The sequence below is a fragment of the Fusarium oxysporum genome, chromosome III (genome assembly GCF_013085055.1).
Source record: "Fusarium oxysporum Fo47 chromosome III, complete sequence".
In the NCBI taxonomy this organism is placed as follows: Eukaryota; Fungi; Ascomycota; class Sordariomycetes; order Hypocreales; family Nectriaceae; genus Fusarium; species Fusarium oxysporum.
This window is the reverse complement of record NC_072842.1, coordinates 2,206,478-2,224,877: the sequence shown is the minus strand read 5'-3', so window position 1 is coordinate 2,224,877 and position 18,400 is coordinate 2,206,478. Positions and strand designations below refer to the sequence as shown.

At 49.4% G+C, this 18,400-nt stretch overlaps 4 protein-coding genes across 4 annotated transcripts; 2 read left to right on the top strand and 2 right to left on the bottom strand.

The window, feature by feature from the left end:
* Positions 1 to 116: 116 nt before the first annotated feature.
* FOBCDRAFT_290095 (Sec1-like protein) lies at positions 117 to 6,629 on the top strand (the record flags this gene model as incomplete). Its single annotated transcript, XM_031176283.3, has 6 exons — positions 117 to 194; positions 293 to 488; positions 538 to 2,130; positions 2,742 to 2,870; positions 3,015 to 3,384; positions 3,431 to 6,629. 6 exons carry the CDS (start codon positions 117 to 119, stop codon positions 6,426 to 6,428), a joined length of 5,364 nt encoding a protein of 1,787 aa, XP_031047416.2. The 3' UTR covers positions 6,429 to 6,629.
* On the bottom strand, positions 6,507 to 8,134 carry FOBCDRAFT_290089 (ATPase, F1 complex, gamma subunit domain-containing protein; the record flags this gene model as incomplete). Its single annotated transcript, XM_059611762.1, has 4 exons — positions 6,507 to 6,959; positions 7,012 to 7,145; positions 7,201 to 7,769; positions 8,079 to 8,134. 4 exons carry the CDS (start codon positions 8,132 to 8,134, stop codon positions 6,831 to 6,833), a joined length of 888 nt encoding a protein of 295 aa, XP_059464437.1. The 3' UTR covers positions 6,507 to 6,830.
* An 875-nt stretch (positions 8,135 to 9,009) lies between these two features.
* On the top strand, positions 9,010 to 12,144 carry FOBCDRAFT_198598 (uncharacterized protein; the record flags this gene model as incomplete). The annotated part of the gene is made up of 6 exons (XM_054703795.1): positions 9,010 to 9,064; positions 9,166 to 9,452; positions 9,518 to 11,125; positions 11,196 to 11,447; positions 11,501 to 11,950; positions 12,004 to 12,144. The coding sequence occupies 6 exons, from the start codon at positions 9,010 to 9,012 to the stop codon at positions 12,142 to 12,144; spliced, it is 2,793 nt and encodes a 930-aa protein (XP_054559770.1).
* An 871-nt stretch (positions 12,145 to 13,015) lies between these two features.
* Positions 13,016 to 14,193, bottom strand: FOBCDRAFT_198597 (concanavalin A-like lectin/glucanase domain-containing protein; the record flags this gene model as incomplete). The annotated part of the gene is made up of 2 exons (XM_031176264.2): positions 13,016 to 14,040; positions 14,097 to 14,193. 2 exons carry the CDS (start codon positions 14,191 to 14,193, stop codon positions 13,016 to 13,018), a joined length of 1,122 nt encoding a protein of 373 aa, XP_031047397.2.
* Between the last annotated feature and the right edge of the window lie 4,207 nt (positions 14,194 to 18,400).

Here is an 18,400-nt window from a genome sequence, read left to right as displayed (position 1 = left end):
TTCCGCACCCTGATCCATCCACTTGACCCGAAGCTATCTCAGCAACTGAGCTCACTCACCTCACTCCCTCTTGAGTTTCTCTCGCTAACCCCGCGCAAACGCGTTCAGCCGATCCCATGGCTCCCCGGATAGAATTCAACGTCGAGCAGATTCGCAACAAGGCGAGAAAGGATCTGTTGTATCTCCTCGAAGGCGTACGTTCCCACCGCCTTGCCCCGCCAGCTTCACTCAAGCTGATAGCTATCTGATTCATGCATCCGGCGAACTCAACTCACACCGTACTTCTATGTAGGTTCGCGGGAAGAAGAATGTCGTTCTAGACCAAAGTCTCGTCGGACCAATCGGGACTATAGTCAAAGTTGCCGTCCTTCAAGAATATGGAGTAGATAAGTTCTTCATTCTAGAGAATGACAATGCCGATACCAGCCAGCGCAATGTTGTCTTTATTTCTCGTGGCGAATGCGGCCGCCATGCTGAAGCTATAGCTGGTCAGTTGCCATTTTGCGATATCGAAATTGCACTCTGACCCCCTCCTAGCTCAAATTAAGCGTATTCAGCGCGAAAGCCAAACCGGGCACGACTTTCACATATTCTGGGTCCCTCGCAGAACCCTCGTCTCCGACAAGCTTCTAGAAGAGGCCGGTGTATTAGGCGATGTCAACATTGCGGAATTGCCGCTATCATTCTTCCCTCTGGAGAAGGATGTTCTGTCACTCGAGCTCGACGACTCATTCCGCAACCTGTACCTATCCAAAGACGTTACACCCAACTTCCTTATGGCCAAAGCCCTTATGGAGATTCAAAGAAACCATGGCCTATTCCCGCGAGTGATAGGGAAGGGTGATAACGCAAAGCGCGTTGCTGACTTGCTTTCTCGCATGCGCCAGGAGCTTCTTGCTGGTGAAGATACGTCAGAAGCCAACAAGATTGGGTTGACGCCTAGCACAACCAATGAGAGCGTAATTATCATCGATCGCGAAGTTGACTTTGTTACACCCTTGCTCACTCAACTGACATACGAGGGACTCATTGATGAAGTCTTCGAGATCCACAACAATCAGACCAAAGTCGACACAACAGTTGTCGGTGCACCGGCACAGGCCTCGGCTGCAACTTCACAAAGCCGGAAACGAACGATCCAGTTGGACTCGAGCGACAAGCTTTATGAACAATTACGTGACGCCAACTTTGCGATCGTTGGAAGCCTCCTCAACAAAGTTGCGAGGCGGCTGCAGAAGGTGCAAAGCGATTACGAAAGTAAACACAAAACAAAGACTATTGCGGAACTCAAAGACTTTGTCAGTCAATTGCCAGGATACCAACAAGAACAGCAGAGTGCGAGAATACACACAGGCCTCGCGGAGGAGATCATTAAACATACCCGGACAGACCAGTTCAAGGGTCTTTTGGAGGTTCAGCAAAATCTCGCTGCTGGGGCTGATCCGTCAAGCCAGTTCGATGGCATCGAAGAATTAATAGCGCGAGACGCTCCTATTGCGCAAACTCTAAGATTACTGTGTATCTACTCGTGCATATCTGGGGGCATAAGACCTAAGGAATTTGATCAATTCAGGCGACTCATTCTGGAAGGCTACGGCTACCAGCATCTCCTCACGCTTAGCAACCTAGAGAAACTACAACTCTTTCTGTCCAAGTCGTCACCTCTGGCTGGAATGATCCCCATCCCAGGCAACAACGCCGGCCCAACGGGAAGCAAGACGAATTATACGTATCTTCGCAAGCAGCTTCGGCTCATCGTTGATGAGGTTCAAGAGGACGATCCAAACGATATATCCTATGTGTACAGTGGCTATGCTCCTCTTTCGATTCGCCTCGTTCAATGCATTCTGCAGAAGCAATATCTGCTTTCGGTGACTAAGGGAAACAGCGCCAACGCAGCGGGAGCGCCCCCAGGCGTCGGCACGCAAGGATGGCAAGGGTTCGATGAAGCTGTCAAACACGTTCGTGGGCAGACGTTTTATGAGCACCAGAAGGGTGAGGATAAGGCTGTCAAAGCGCGGGCATTGCTCTCTGGAAGTGGCAACAAGCAGACTGTCTTTGTTGTGTTCGTCGGCGGCATCACTTTCACCGAGATTGCTGCTTTAAGGTTTATTGCAAAGCAGGAAGAAGGTAAGCACTCTCACAGCCGCCAGGGTTGCTCTGAAACGGAATCTGACATTGCCCCGACAGGACGGAGAAATATTGTAATTTGCACAACGTCAATCATCAACGGAAACAAAATGATGGAATCCGCGATCGAAAAAGAATCGTTTGCGAAGGAGAGTGTGCCCGTTTCAACGACCTGATATCCAATGTCAGCATATGTATGATACCTAGAATATTGTCAAGTACTGGTTACCTGGTTTGGCGCATTTCGGTGGCGTATGGATGATTTGAGCAAGATACGGAGTACATAAATAAGTTACGGCGTGCAAGCACAGAGCTAATTCTTTGATAGATTGTTTCAGACCCTAACAACATGATGGTGAATACCTTAAAAATGAAGCTCATTAATACAAGTTAAGAACTTGAATGTCGTCTGAATGGACTATAGACCCACCTGTTGGAGGCGTCTGATTTGACCGTAGCGCCGCACGTGATTGAACTTAAAGGTTGCTTTCCTTATTCTGAGGGGCTGAATGGCTGACGATGGATGGCAAGTTCCTCTAAGGCAAAGGAGACAGTCTTTAACAACTGAGTTGTCTTCTGAAATAACTCACGTTGAACCAACCATGGACTAGAAATTGTCCAAAGAGTCGATATCGAGAAAAAGCATGTTGCTGTAACGAGTCTATCCACTCAAATCTTCTCACTGCCTACCTACCTTAGTACCATACTCATTAATCCTCGACATCGAACGAGTTTGAAAGGTTGGTCATTTTATACATGTCCTCTAAATTTCATATACAAACAAGCTGACTATTCAGTAGGGTCCCGAGTTTTCTTCAGTTCTTCCGCATAATGCAACTTTCCTCATTTCATTCGGCTCTTAACAATACTCTTCCTTCCGCCAGACAGTAGCGGCCGCAATTTCAGACAGACCAAATACCCGAGGAAAACCTTCGAAACCAACGCCGCTATGGGGTCAGACTTTGGGCAGAGCTTCCGTAAGGGGATTGGCATTAGGAAGAGGGACTTAGACGATAAGGACGCCATTGATTCGCTGACTCCGTCCGACACTATTGTTATGTCGAATCCCCCAGGTCGTATATCACCTCCAATCACTCCTGATGTAGTTTCGGTGCCTCAGTCGCGACAAACTTCGACAGAAATAGCCTCTGAAATTGCGCCAGAGATTGTCGTGTGGACTGAGGATATGGATATCGACAACGCTAGTCACGTTGAGTCTGACGATGAATTGTCAAGCATCAAAAGTTATGCCGAGTGAGTGGTCTAATGCCTCAACTTTACGTGCTCAATGACTCGACAGAGCCTTTCAAACCCAACAGTTTCTAACTGTGCGCAGGGAGGAGCCTCCTCAAAACGACGATGACCCAACGCCATTTCGGGTATCTACTATAGAGGACGCCATAGGCTCTCTTCCCTCGAATCTCACAGAGCTATCAGACCTCTCATCGATACCTTCGACGGTGTCGAGTAAGGCTACTACCCCTACGCCAGTCGATACTGATGGTGCACAAGAAGAAGACCAAGACCAAGACCTTTCAATCGACGAGCAGCCACAGTCCCATCAACAATCGCCTTCTCATGATGCCGAACGCTATAACTTCAACATCAGACCGAAGGCTTCGGTACCAACTGATATGTCAGCATACCAATATGCGTCAGAATGTGTTTTGGCCGCCGAGTCAAGCCGGCTCAACCCATACGCTTTACATCCGGAGGAATATCACCTCCTCCGTCATCACATATCTTATACGCAAGTTACAACATATCTCAATATTAGAAATGGTATCATACGGTTATGGTTCCAACACCCTTGGATCGGTGTGACCCGGCTGGAAGCGGTTGGGTGTGCCAACGCTCGCTGGTTCGATGCAGCGAGTGTTTGCTATGATTGGCTTGTTCGTCGAGGCTATATCAACTACGGATGTGTGCGACTCTCCGAAGCTGAGACAGACGATACTGTTGCGCCGGTTGTCAAGAGACAAAAGACAATCGCTGTCATAGGTGCTGGTATCTCCGGACTGGGCTGCGCTAGACAGCTTGAGGGGTTGTTCAGGCAATTTGCTGATCGCTTCCATGAACGAGGCGAGCCTGCGCCTCGAGTGGTTGTGCTGGAAGGACGAGCCCGCGTTGGAGGAAGAGTATACTCTCGCGAGTTCCAGACCAAACCAAAAGAAAAATCACCAGCTTTTGAAGGCAAGCGACACACTGCGGAAATGGGCGGTATGATCATCACTGGGTTCGACCGGGGAAACCCTATCAACATCCTGCTTCGTGGACAATTGGGACTTCCTTATCATGCACTGACAGCCGATACTACAATCTACGACAACAGTGGAAGAGCAGTTGACCCTGTGCGCGATCAGCTCGTTGAAAAACTTTACAATGACTGTTTAGACCGAGTCAGTGAATACAAGCATAAGAATCAACTTGCAAAGCTTATTGAAGGTAGACGAGACCTCATCGAAGAGGGGCGTGATAGTCCTGGAGATGGTAGCAAGACAATGTTTCAGGAAGAAGAGGCTGCTGCTGCACAGCAAGATGCACCATCAGTGGCACAACAGAACATCCCAGCAAAGGTCAACCTGATACCAATATCGTCAGACAAGCTCACGGGTCGGGTTCATATGGAGCCTGGCACTCCCGCGACTACTAAAGCCTCCGACAAAGCAAAATTGATGGGCTGGACAATACGAGACTCAGCCGACGGAGAGAACATCGATTTAACATCGGCAGTGAATGAAGAGGGGGCAACCTTGGGATCTGTTCTTGATAACGCCATTTCCCAGTACAAACAAATCATTGGGCTGAATGCCCAGGATCACCGACTGATCAACTGGCACATTGCCAATTTGGAGTACAGTAACGCTACAAGCTTGCACAACCTGAGCCTCCCATTGTGGGACATTGATGCAGGCAATGAATGGGAGGGAAGCCATACAATGGTCGTGGGCGGTTACCAAAGTGTGGCTCGTGGCTTGGTTCACTGCCCGAGCTCACTTGACCTCAAGACTAAATTCCCGGTCAAGAGCATATCCTACCATACTGGAGAGGGCATGGCGTCAGCTGCGATTGAATGCGAAGACGGCTCAGTAGTGGATGCTGATGCCGTGGTTTGCACTATTCCGCTCGGTGTTTTAAAACAGAACAATATCGTCTTCAACCCACCTCTTCCATCATGGAAGACTGATGTCGTTGAGCGACTTGGATTCGGCATTCTGAACAAGGTTGTTCTAGTGTACGATAAGATTTTCTGGGACCATGACAGACATATCTTCGGCATCTTGAGGGAGTCTTCAAACCGGCTTAGTACCTCACAAAAAGACTATGCCGCGAATCGTGGTCGCTTCTTTCAATGGTTCAACGTATCCAACACAACAGGTCTTCCATGTCTCATTGCTTTGATGGCAGGTGAGGCTGGTTTTGAGACAGAACATTCAAGCAACGACAGCCTTGTGGCTGAAGCAACGGAAGTACTACGCAGCGTCTTTGGCCAGGATGTTCCCTATCCTGTAGAGGCCATGGTCACCCGCTGGGGTTCAGATCGATTCGCCCGAGGTAGTTATTCTTCTGCTGCTCCTGGGATGCAGCCGGAAGACTACGATGTCATGGCCAGACCTGTCGGAAACCTTTTCTTTGCTGGTGAACACACCATTGGTACGCACCCAGCCACGGTTCATGGGGCGTATCTGTCTGGTCTAAGGGCAGCTTCTGAAGTGTTGGAGACCTTGATCGGCCCCATTGAGGTCCCGACACCGTTGATCCTGCCTCGAGATTCTGTGCTACTGCGCAAGCGTAAGGAGCCTGCCCAAGATCAGCAACCAGCACGACTCCAGGCCTATGAAAACGAGATTCAGACCTATATACAATCGAAACTCGGGGACCGACCCTCTCGTCCGGCTAAAGTTGCGGGTAATGCGTATATACTTTATAGCAAAGATCTATTCGACGTTGCGAGGAAGAAGTGTGAGGAGAATCGGAAACCAGGCAAAGGTGGGCGTGCTGTCCCCAACGAAGTCCGGATCATGACTAGTAAGATGTGGAAGGACGCTTCGTCTGAGGAACGCAAGCCATATGAAGACCAGGCAACGGAGCAAAAGCGCGGGTACGCTGAAGCTGTTCAGGCATGGACCCGGGCCACCGAACGATGGGATCAGGAGGCCGCTGCGCTGCGAACAGCTTACGAGAAAGAGAATCCCTTTGGTACCGCCAAGATAGCAGAGGTTCCTCACGAGAGTTCCAGCAAACATCGCAGGACGAGACACATAAGTTATGCGGAGGACAGTGACATTGGGTTCTGAGATTTGTTTCGACGCATTCCATACCCTCTCGATTGGGTGTTGATGGCGTTTCTGGTTTCTGTGACTACACTTAAGAGATTGCTTCGTTTTGGTTGTTGATCGTTCTCAAAATATAATGGTATCGGTGTTCGGCGTTTTCAGATGAGGGTGGTTGACTTATAACTTATACTTAAATTTATCTAAGTTTTTTACCATCGAAATCCTTACTTCCGCTAACAGCCATCGAGAGGCAGTGTTTGTTCTGTTTGTTTTTGTTTTTTTGGACTGCCGTACATTGACTGCATGGGCTACTAAGGAATTTATTGAAGGCTTTGATACAATGGGGGAAACCATACATGAATGGTAGCCCGATGACATTTGTTACAAAGGGAAGCATTACACCCCATCTTGTTCTCCCACTCCTTACATGTCCGCAGAGGCAGTAGCACCAGTGATAATCTCAACCAGTTCTCCGGTAATGACGGCCTGTCGAGTACGGTTGAAGAGAATCTGGTACTTGTTGATCATCTCACCAGCGTTCTTAGAGGCGTTCTGTGGGAATTGTCAGTGCCAGCCATGAAAGTCACAACCTAATGATACTTACGTCCATAGCGTTTCGTCGGGCAGACTGCTCGCAGGCGTGGCCCTCAGCAAGAGCCCAGTAGAGGGAGTTGGCAAGACTGTACTCGCGGAGGTTGCCAAGAACCTCCTCGTCAACCTCGAAGGCAGAGAAGTTGGCTATGATTGAGAGTTAGACATATTGGCGATAACTTTCACATCCAGGGAAACTCACGGGACTGCTGGATAGCCTCCTCGGAAAATGCCTCAATCAAGGAAGCCTCGTAGGTCTGAGCGTTAACGAAGCTGTTGTACAGAATCTTGATGTCGGTGTACTCAGTAGGAAGCTGAATAACCTGGTCGGCGATGGCCTGGGCGTCGGCAAAGGTGGGAACATCCTTGCCAATACCAGCGAAGCTCAGCTGAATAGCCGAGGCGTTGGTTCGTGAGAGCTGAGCCTTGGCCTTCTCACCAATGAGGACGAGGTCGAAGCCAGGCTGCTCGGCGTGAAGTCGGCGGACATATCGGGACAGACCAGAGTGAATACCACCGCAGAGACCCTTGTCGGAAGAGCAGACGATGATGAGGGTCTTCTTGTCCTCAGTCTCGAGGGCCTTGGTCTCAGCGGACTCGTAGACCTCATTAGAGGTCTGACCGTACTTGCGAGAGTCGTTCATGGCGCGCTGGGCTCGGGTGAGCTTGGTGGAGGCGACAATCTTCATGGTGTTTGTGATCTTCTCGATGTTTCGGATGGACTTGAGACGGTCCTCGATCTCACGGAGAGTCGCATAGGTGGCAGCGGAGCTGGGGACGGCAGCGGCCCTGGAAGCGCGAAAAAGGACGTCATCAGCATTTTCCTTCTCTTTTGTTTTTTTCGGACGATTATTGGTGATGATGGTGTTGAGATATTCCCCTCAGAGCATTCAATTGCCTCTCATAATTTTATTGCAACTCGGTCGATATTGGGCGGGCGTATGTACTTGTGATGATGTGGCCGATGGTCGAAGGGTTGAAGTGCTCAACCGGCAAACAAATTCTTGGACTTCCCGACAGCCGAGAGAGAGCCACTGGATACTCAAGGGGAGACGGAACTGAGGGAGGAGAGAAACTTACCGAGCATTAGCTGCGGCGGCAGCTCGAAGAGCTGGTCTGGCGGCTCGTGACAACATCGTGACTGAGGGATAGGACGTAGAGAAGGAGCCTCTGCCAACGGTGGCCCAATTGATCGCGATATACGGATCAATTGATAGAGATGGGGTCGTGTAAGGTCGGAATATGAGGTGTATTGGTCGCTGCGGACTAAAGCATTCAGGTTTGCTCTCGCTATTTTCCCGGGTAAATTAGGTAGCCGACCGGAACTTCTAGGCGTTGTGCTTGTCCAGACACAGTGAGCTCCAGTAATGATTTGGTGCAGTCACGTGATGCAGCCTTCAAAGCTCCACTTAAGCCGCAATCGCCCCGCTTCCTTTTTTCTTACTGCATGCATGACTAAGGCAAACAAAGCTCTTTAGGCTCCCCAGTTTTCATCCTCTGTGTTAACTCTCCCCTATCCAATCACATAACAGAATTCTGCTTTAGCCCCATTACTGAGTCGCTGCAACTGCTGCGCAACACTTGGCTGAACCACTGAGAGCCAGCGCTGCAGTGCCCACACTCACTCTGCCTGTCTTTTCACTCAGGTGCCTCGTAGGTCCAGTCCTTTCTCGCCTCGCCTTTCCGTCGCCGGGTCCGGGCCTGTCTTGGTCTTGGCCTTAAAGAAAGCAGCAACGCTGCCTCTCGACTTATTCTCCCCAATCCCATTGTTGCTGATTCCCTCCTCTCCAGCTTTCGTGAATATCGTCAAACGCACCCTCTTCTCCTACACAAGGCGTTGAGGGGATCATTTCCTCGCGCTTTTTCCTTCGATATTACGTTTTTCCTCCGTTTGCAGAGGCCTGTTCTTCGTTCTGTCACGCTCTCGCATCTTCAATCCCAGTCCTTGACCTCATTGTACTTTGGTAGGCGACCAGCCACGGAACGGAAACTTGCCTTGAACTTCACAACCATGAGTTACAGCTCTGACGACGATCGCCCTCTTGCGAGGGCCAACGGCCATAGACGTGAGTTGTGTTTTTTTTGTCAATTATGATGCTGCTTTGCTGGGTTTTGTTCGCGCGCTCATGCGTCCTCATCACGTTGGCGTTTTCAAAACAAAGTTTAGCTACAACACCTACCACGCGCATGCTTTTGCTGGTCCCTGTTCTAACACATGGAATCCCTACAGTCTCCTCGTCTAAGATTTCTCGTGCCGAAGATGATGCTCTGGATCAGCCAGTGCCCAAGCAGGCTGCTAAGATGGCTGGTCTGTCGGTTCGCAATGGTCCTCTTGAAGACGCAATGGACATCGATGAACCGGCTACCAACGGAGCTAGCAAACGTAAATCGCGTACCTCTATCAGCAAGGTCAACTACAAGGACGATGAGTCTAGTGATGATGCTGCCCCTCTGGTTCGTATTCATGACACAGGAAAACCCTTCCTGTGGGGCCAGGTATGCTGACGATGCTATCGCAGGCCAAGCGGCAAAAGAAGCAAGCCAACAGAGTTCCCGAATCCGACTCCGACGATGAACCCATCGCAAGGGCCCGAGGAAAGAAACTTCCCCCTTCCTACGACGAGACTGCTTTGCCCGAGTCCTCTGGCGACGATGACGAGCCCCTTAGTGTGAAGCTCGCGCAAAAGAAGCGTGACATGGAGAAGGAAGCTGAGAAGCAAGCCAAGGTGATCCGAGCCAAAGAAAGAACCAAGAAGCCTGCGACAAAGAAAGCTGTCAAGGATGAGTCCGACGACGATGTTCCACTTGCAAAATCCTCAGCGAGTAAGCGTCGATCTAACGGAACTGCTGCGAAGCGGAAGTCGAATGGTGTCAAGAAAGAGGAGTCAGATTCGGATGCGCCTATCTCCAAGAAGGCCAAGGCTAAACCCACCTCATCTGCCAAGAAGGCCGTCAAGGCAGAATCCAAGAAGGCCAGCGAGAGTGAGGACGAAGAGGAGTATGCTTGGTGGAACGCGCCAAAGAAGGAAAACGACGATATCAAGTGGACAACTCTTGAGCACAATGGCGTTCTTTTCCCACCTGATTACGAGCCTTTGCCCAAGAACGTCAAGATGCTCTACGATGGACAACCAGTTACTCTTGCTCCCGAGGTTGAGGAGGTTGCCACCTTTTGGGTTGCCATGATGACTCCTGCATCCTCCCATCACCTAGAGAACCCTGTTTTCCGCAAAAACTTCTTTGAAGATTTTAAAGAATACTGCGACAAGTACGGTGTTACAGATGCGCAGGGAAAGAAGGTCGCTGTCAAATCGCTTGAAAAGTGCAACTTCGACAAAATTTACGCATATTGGAGCGAGAAGGTCGAACAGAACAAGTCCAAAAACATGACCAAGGAAGAGAGGGAGGCTGCAAAGGCGAAGAAGGATGCCCTCGAAGCCCCCTTCACTCACTGTTTATGGGATGGTAGAAAGCAGAAGGTTGGCAACTTCAGAGTCGAACCTCCCAGCTTGTTCCGTGGACGTGGTGAACATCCCAAAACCGGTAAAGTCAAGCAGCGTGTCCAACCCGAACAAATCACCATCAACATCGGCAAGGGTGCCAAGGTCCCAGAGCCTCCCAAGGGACACAAGTGGAAAGCTGTGCAGCACGACCAAAAGGCAACCTGGTTAGCCATGTGGCAGGAGAATATCAACCAAAACTACAAGTATGTGATGCTTGGAGCTGATAGCGATATCAAAGGTCAGAGTGACTTCAAGAAGTTTGAGAAGGCCCGGGAACTCAAAAAGCACATTGATAAGATTCGCAAGGACTACACCAAGGAGCTTAAGAGTGAAGTGATGGCAGATCGTCAACGAGCCACCGCCATGTATCTGATCGACAAAATGGCACTTCGAGCTGGTAACGAGAAAGACACAGAAAACGAGGCCGACACTGTGGGTTGTTGCTCTCTCAAGTACGAGCATATCACACTTGAGCCTCCTAACAAGGTTACATTCGATTTCCTCGGAAAGGACAGTATTCCATATAGAGAGACTGCCATTGTTGAGCCTCAGGTCTTTAAGAACCTCAAGCTTTTCAAGAAGGCGCCCAAGACTACGGGAGATGATCTCTTCGACCGCCTCAACGTCAGTTTCTTTTCTTTTCTTTTTTCCCCCTGTCCGTTGTATAAGAAGTTAGTTGCTGACGGAATTATAGACCTCTCAGTTGAATAGGCATTTGACCGGCTACATGAAGGGTCTGACCGCCAAGGTTTTCCGTACTTACAACGCTTCCTGGACAATGTCAGAACTGCTCAGGAAGCTCGCTTCGGATCCTCGCTCTCGCGGCACAGTTGCTGAAAAGGTAAAGTTGTACAATGACTGCAACCGCGAGGTTGCCGTTCTGTGCAACCATAAGCGAACCGTTGGTGCTGGGCACGAGCAGCAAATGGCCAAGCTTGGTGACAGGGTAAGTCTGACTTGTGCCTAAGTCGACCACTCCAGATACTGATTCTTTTCTAGATTAAAGGCCTCCGCTACCAGCAATGGCGAACAAAGATGATGATTCTCGATATTGAATCTGGTTACAAGAAGAAGAAGGGTGCCGCCTGGTTCGAGAGGGATGAGGACTTAGATGACGAGTGGGTCAAGGAGCACCAGCAATTCTTACTTGAGGAGCAGCGTACAAAGATCACCAAGAAATTCGAGAAGGACAACGAAAAGCGCAAGGCGGACAAAGAAAAGCCTCTCCCCGAGAAGGAGCTCAAAGAACGTCTTCAGGCTGTCAAGGAGATGGAGGCCAAGTTCAAAAAAGAGAACAAGACCAAGAAGGTCGAGGCTGAAGGCAGAGGCGTTACTGTCGACAAGCTTCTAAAGGCTGTGGACAAGTTTGATGAGCGCATCAAGACACTGGAGCTTCAGGCCCAGGATCGTGATGGCAACAAGGAGGTAGCCCTCGGCACCTCCAAGATCGTGAGTAATACTGAAAACCCGTTGAAGATCTTTGACTGACTTGTTATTCATAGAACTACATTGATCCTCGTCTCACAGTGGTCTTCTCCAAGAAGTTCGACGTTCCTATCGAGAAGTTCTTTTCCAAGACTCTTCGTGACAAGTTCCGATGGGCCATCAAGTCTGTTGAGGATGAGGATGACTGGACCTTCTAAGTTCTCCGTGAGGGTGTTGGCGTATAAAAAGAAAAGTGCGGGAGGCTTTTGGTTCTGTTGCTTTTATACTAATTTGCTTGCTTTTTTTTTTCTTGGAAGTTTTGTAAGAATACTCGGATGTTGCTTTCGACATGAGCAAGGGCAAGATCAAGGAGACAAGAGGAGAAAGCACACCGAGCGAAGCGCGAGCTCGCGATGTGCTTTTTGGGTGCAGGGTGAACGGCCGTAGAACGCAGAACGCAGAACGCAGACAACGAACTCGCAGGCGCCGAGATGGGTTGCTCGGAGCATTTAAGGGGATTATTGGCGGCAGAGATTTTAGTATCATAGAAATCATACCTATAGAACAAGCACTTCGCATGTTGCTGGAGTTTTGGTGGCCTCTGGAAAGGGGTTGACTCCATCCATGGCTCTGTTAACGCTCAAGTATGGACGAGACGGGCACGATTCTGATAACTATATTTACCAGTGCTATTTTTTTCAACATTTGTATGACGAGAAGAATGTGTGTTCCATCTTGGAGTGTACATTGGTCCTCGTTGAATATATATGTTGATTCTTTCATTATACACCGCCTGTCTATCTAATGTTTGCCATGCGTCTATTCTTTACAACCAAATGCATTGCGCCGTCGCTAAGAGCACTATGTCAAACCCAAATACCAACCAATTGCAACTAAGTGCCCCAGTTCCAGAAACGCCAATCAACCTTGCCATGTCAATAAGAAATCACATCCATACATACTCGCGGTGTTGTCTAGAGGTCATCATATGCCGGACAATGTACATGGGCCAAAACCCAAGACAATATATGCTGTCGAATCGTAATATATAGGTCATATACCGTGAAGTGAAGTCAAGATGTTTCTTCTCTAGAAGAAACGACCAGCAAATGCCATAATGCCGGCCAAGAAGGGTATAACAGCAATACCGTTATGTAAAGGCTGAAGAACGAAGGCGCTGTTCTCAGCGGGAATGATTTTTCCCTTGGCGTTGAGCCTCCAGCCTTCAGGGATAGCTCCGCCAGAAGGTCGGGAGCCGGTCCAGGGCCATCCCGTCTGTGTAGCTGTAGCGGGACTTCCGTCCTCGGCGATACCTCCGACAGGAACGTTTCCATCTGCTGTAGCGACTGTTCCTTGGGCGGTAGCAGTGACGGTCATGGCATCGCCGTTTTCGTTTCCGTTGATCTCACCGCCGACAGATTCGATTGACTGCCAGGAGCCAGATGTGTCCTTGTATTTGTACTCGTCACCAGTTGAGTAGTCCGTGACAACGACACTCTTGACTTTCATGGTGAAGGGACCTTTGGAGTAGTCTGTTGGTCCACGGGCCCATTTGACGGTGCCTGCGGAGTTTGTATTGGGGTCACCACCAGCCCAGGCGCCGAACTTGACTTGCATCGGAGTTTGAGGGTATTGATTATCCTCGGCGTCGCCAGCGTTGAGGGTTCGAACGACAGTGCCGCCAGCCATCCAGACGATACGGTCCTTGGTCCAGTCGATGGTATATGTAATCCACTCGCCCTGCGTATTTGTCACGTCGTGAAACTCGCCGCGGTTGTACGAGGTCGTCTGGCCCTTTCCGAAGTAGTTTGACTGGATCTCGTCATTATCGGAGCCGAGCCATTCAATGTCGATCTCGTCGAGCACGTCGGACTGGAGAACGAGCGACGATACGATACCGGCTCCGGGAGCAGCCTTCATCGTAATCTCGACACGGCCGAACATGATGTAGAAGAGGGATGCAAGCTGCGGCGCGTCATTGGCGCGGGCGACGGTGAAGGAGACGCCCTCGCTGTCGTATTTAGGCGATCCGGAGGCTGCGAAGGAGTTTACCTCGCCTTTGGAGAAGTCGATGTCGATGCTCATGCCGAGGGCATCGTCGCTGGGGCAGTTGCCTATAAGTGTCTGGTTAGTGGGACGATGGGTTGACTGGTTGATAAAGTGTGCGTACTGTTCTGGAGAGGGTTGCATTTGCTCCATGTCTGGGCTGAGACTGCAGTAGCAAGCAGCAGTGCGGCTGCGGCCGAGACTCTGGATGTCCATCTCATGTTGGGCTGTATGTGCTGTGGTGGGTAGGTATGGTATGGTATGGTATGGTATGGTATGATATGTACGGTGAGCAAGTGGCTTCTAGAAGCCAACGTCGTCAATGTGAGTATTACTCTGTTCTTCAACTTGTCTCGGGTATCGTTGTATCAGTACTCGATAATGTGTAGTAGCACAAGGAAATAGACTCGAGGCTTATGGTGATTGTTGGTGTAAGGGGAGGAAGAAGTGGTGAAGATGCAGGTTCCCGTTCAAGACTAAAAAGTGAAATATTACGAGCAAGACACGTCACGTCACACGCTTGGCAATGGAAATTCAACGCTCACCGTTTTCCGGTTTCTTCTTGGGCTGCCGCGTAATAGCAATTGGCCCCGTCCTTGGTTGTTCTGGCGCCCGAGGATGATCAATTGGGAGGTTGGGAGCGTTTCTTGTAGATAGATATTGGGATATTAGTGCTGTACCCAATTCCGTGTTGCCGGGTGGCTGGGAAATCGGGTGGCTGGGCTGGCCCGGCCCGTGTGGCGCTACGGGATCCTGGCACCGTTGTTGAAACTTGGATTACCCTGTACCGTCGTGGTGCCTGGACATGACCTCATATCACCACTTGACATGATAAGAGTCTGGATGGTATTACGGGTTAAACGTTGCTGACTTCGAGTATTTGACGTCGTCAATCTTCAACAGGCTTGTATAGCATCGGCATGGTATGTGTGTTAGGGTCCTCACTATTTCTAGGCCTGTAAAACTAATAACATCTAACTTTTTGTACTCACCGAGTTCTCGACACCAAACAATCAACAGAAGTTATTTGGTGAAACGTCAAGTTCACCCCAAAAATCTCGCCATGATCCATTTCAATATACAACACTCCGCTAATTCAAGGTCGTGATGTCAATGTCGCATTCTCAGTGCCCGACTCGACCTCAACTTGTACAACGTCAAGAAGACGAAAAGGTGTTTGCTTCAGATAAGTAGGACAATATCTCCCGCACATATCAACTACGCAAATCTTGAAATACAAGCTGCGCAACACCATCGAGGGTCATCTAGACTGGTCTCGCACTGATCTCGATCCTCGCAACGGCATGCAACGAAACATCCCTTACTGAAGTCTAAATCGTCATCACTCAATCAGAATCAATCGTCAATCTACTGGCATGTTAGGGCTAGATCTTTTGTCTCACGAAACACTCTAAAAATGCGCGCCCTCGCATAAAGCGTACAGCCACAACCACTCTATCCAGACCAGATCCAAGACCAACACGTGTAAGCCATGTCGCAGATCAGCCCTTGCATCATCTCTGGCACCGTCATCACTCGCATATAAGCCTCCATACCAGCTTCCATCTCTCTGCCTCAGAATTTGCTGGAATGGTACGAATCGCTCGTCCGTCGATGTGAAGTACCCTACACCATCCATCTGGGAAGTCATCGCGATTGGGATGACATACATAGGAGTGCATCCATCACCTACACCGACGGCAGGCAATCGAGTCACCGACATTTTGACCACCCAGCAAGTGGGGGAAGACGTAAAAGAAGAAAGTTGACGAGGAAAAAACCAAATCAGTAAGACCCCCGCATCAACATAAACTTTGCTTCCCTTCAAAAACTACTTACCTACAGGTGCTAACTGGGCCGAGTCTAAGCTCATGGGCGAGACAAATAAGCAAAGAGAATGCAAGTGAGCCAGAAAAAGACGCAGAGAAAAGAAAAACAAAGGGCAGAGCCACACTCACCCTACACTAGAGCCATCCCATCTGACGACAGATAGATGATCAATTACATTCCGTTCGTGTTCATGATAGGTATCTATATGCCAACTCCATTATGCGTCTGTTATGGAGCATCATGACAGCATTTCACTGCACAAACGCTGCCCTCGCAGTCGAGCTGACCAAGCAGATGCAGGTCCAAAATCTGATTCACGACCTGTCAACAAAGACAGCACCCAATCAGCATCCCCAAATCCGCCGTGAAACCTTTTTTCAAAAGACCTTTTATGTTATCCCTCGCATATATCACAAAGTGACCGCCATTCTACGTACGTCGCGTCTGGTGGGCATAGACATTCCCGACGGCACAGAACCCTCCCCCCTCCTTGCACTCGTCGGATCCCGATCGATTCACCGTGATCCCTTGCTTCTCTTTCCGTGCCTCGCCGCCACATGAGGCCATTCGGGGATATTCCTCTCCCCTACTGCTTATCCCTTAGTGAGAGACAGTCGATTCCCCACCCTCGCATATCGTCCTCACCACTTCTCGAATCCTGCATGCCCTAACCCCACAGAGCACTCCGAAGCCAACTCCCCGTGGTTGCTTTGTCTGCAGGTTATGGAACTAATCATGTATGGAGACGAAGCTGCTTGGCTTGGTAGATCCAAGTCAGTTTGCTCATCGGCTAGTTGACAAAGCTCGACATGTTGTGTAAACTGTGGAGGCATGCAAAAGTTGATATTGAAAACCTAAATCCGTATCATTGATACATCTGTGCCACTGAACTCCAGTATTTGACGTCAAACACTTACTTATTCGACATGTTTCAGACATCCACTCGGATATCTCTAACGCTTTTTTGTCCCCTCGTCATTGGCTCGATCGTTTCATCTTCAGCTGAGCAAATCTAAACCTTTGTCTCGGCCTCGTGTCATGTTGCGTTACTTGTCCCTCAGCCCACACTGTTGAGGCCAAACCTGACATTTTCCGGGCATGCGACATGCATTAGACACAGTCCGTGATCCGTGACCGCTTCACCTAGGCAAGACTCGTTGGTCGTGACATGATAGGTCTAAGGTACACAACCATGAGAATGGCAAATGGCCCTCGCATAAGTCATATGTAATGTATCACATCATATGATGACATAGGAAAACATGACATAGAGAGAAAAAAAAAAAGAAAAGAATACTAAAAATGGTTAGATGGGGGAAAAGAGGCCACAGAAATGAGAGAGTAAAAAGCAAAAAGTTGAGGCAAAAGAGACGACGAACCAGGACAGGACAGGACAGGACAAGACAAAGCAAATAATTAGCCGATCAGTTCTCGGTAGGCAAACATGGTGAAGCCATAACTGAATCCTTCCAACCAACCTGCTGAGTGGGGGTTCAAAGTTAATGAGTTGGTACTCTGTATCTGTATCTGCACTGGAGCTCGCTCGCTCGCGATCATTACAGATAGGTAATAATGATAGACTGTTATGCCGAAATGACACACCATCTCATCTATCGGCATCATTAAACTTAGTCTGGGCATTGAGCCGTTGCTCTCAGACTCATCAATCGGACTCTTGCGGACCGCACCTCGTCCGTTCATCTCATGCGGGTTGGCCCGGAGCTGCCGTGCGCATCAATGGATGGATATATCCATCAGTGACAGACGATAATTAAAGAGCTTGCCATCTTATCCCGAGACTGGTATAGTTCGTCCATGAATATCCCCAAGTCATCATGCTATTTTGAAATATTCGGGTTTCGCCAGATTCGATTTGAATTGCACCGTCGTATTGAGCCTCCGCTTCGTCTCAGAGAACCAGGCAAAGGCATAAAAACGTTCGTAAAGACCCATTACGCACAGGCACCTATTGACTACTAGGTCCGACTCTGACGGAGGCGAGCCGTCAACGCATAGACGCATATTAAGAAAGAGAGAATCCTAGATTCATATGCTTGCTCGCCAGGGGTGGGACGGACGGACGGGCTCAGACTCAGAGGCAAGGCAATCAATCTTCCACCCACTCCAGGTACACCCATACCTGAGACAGACACTGCCCTTCCATGCGGTGTGAGAAGTGAGAAGAGGGAGGTATGTACAGATAGAGACAGAGGCAAACAGGAAAGGCTTGCAATGAGGTGACGAGCCGTTTCTCTTTGCTTTGCTTTTCTCATGCTTGTGGGCTAGGCTATGGTGGTAGCAAAGTATCAATCCTTGAGCGTGAAACCACCAGGCGTTGAGATTTTCTTTTTTCTTTCCAATTGTCGGTAGTTGTCACATGAAAAGAGATGCCACAGGGATCCGTCCCGTCTTCTCACATCCTTGAAAAATTTACTTCTTCTTTATTGTTGCTGATCATTGCAATACAGTACATTGCATCGCAAGCTAAACCATTGCCTCTTGTGCGAGGTATCGAGGTATTCAGTGATTGCTGCACACTAATGCATAGGTAGTCGAGCTCCGCGTTCGTTTGGTTTATCAACCATAACGCTGCGAAAT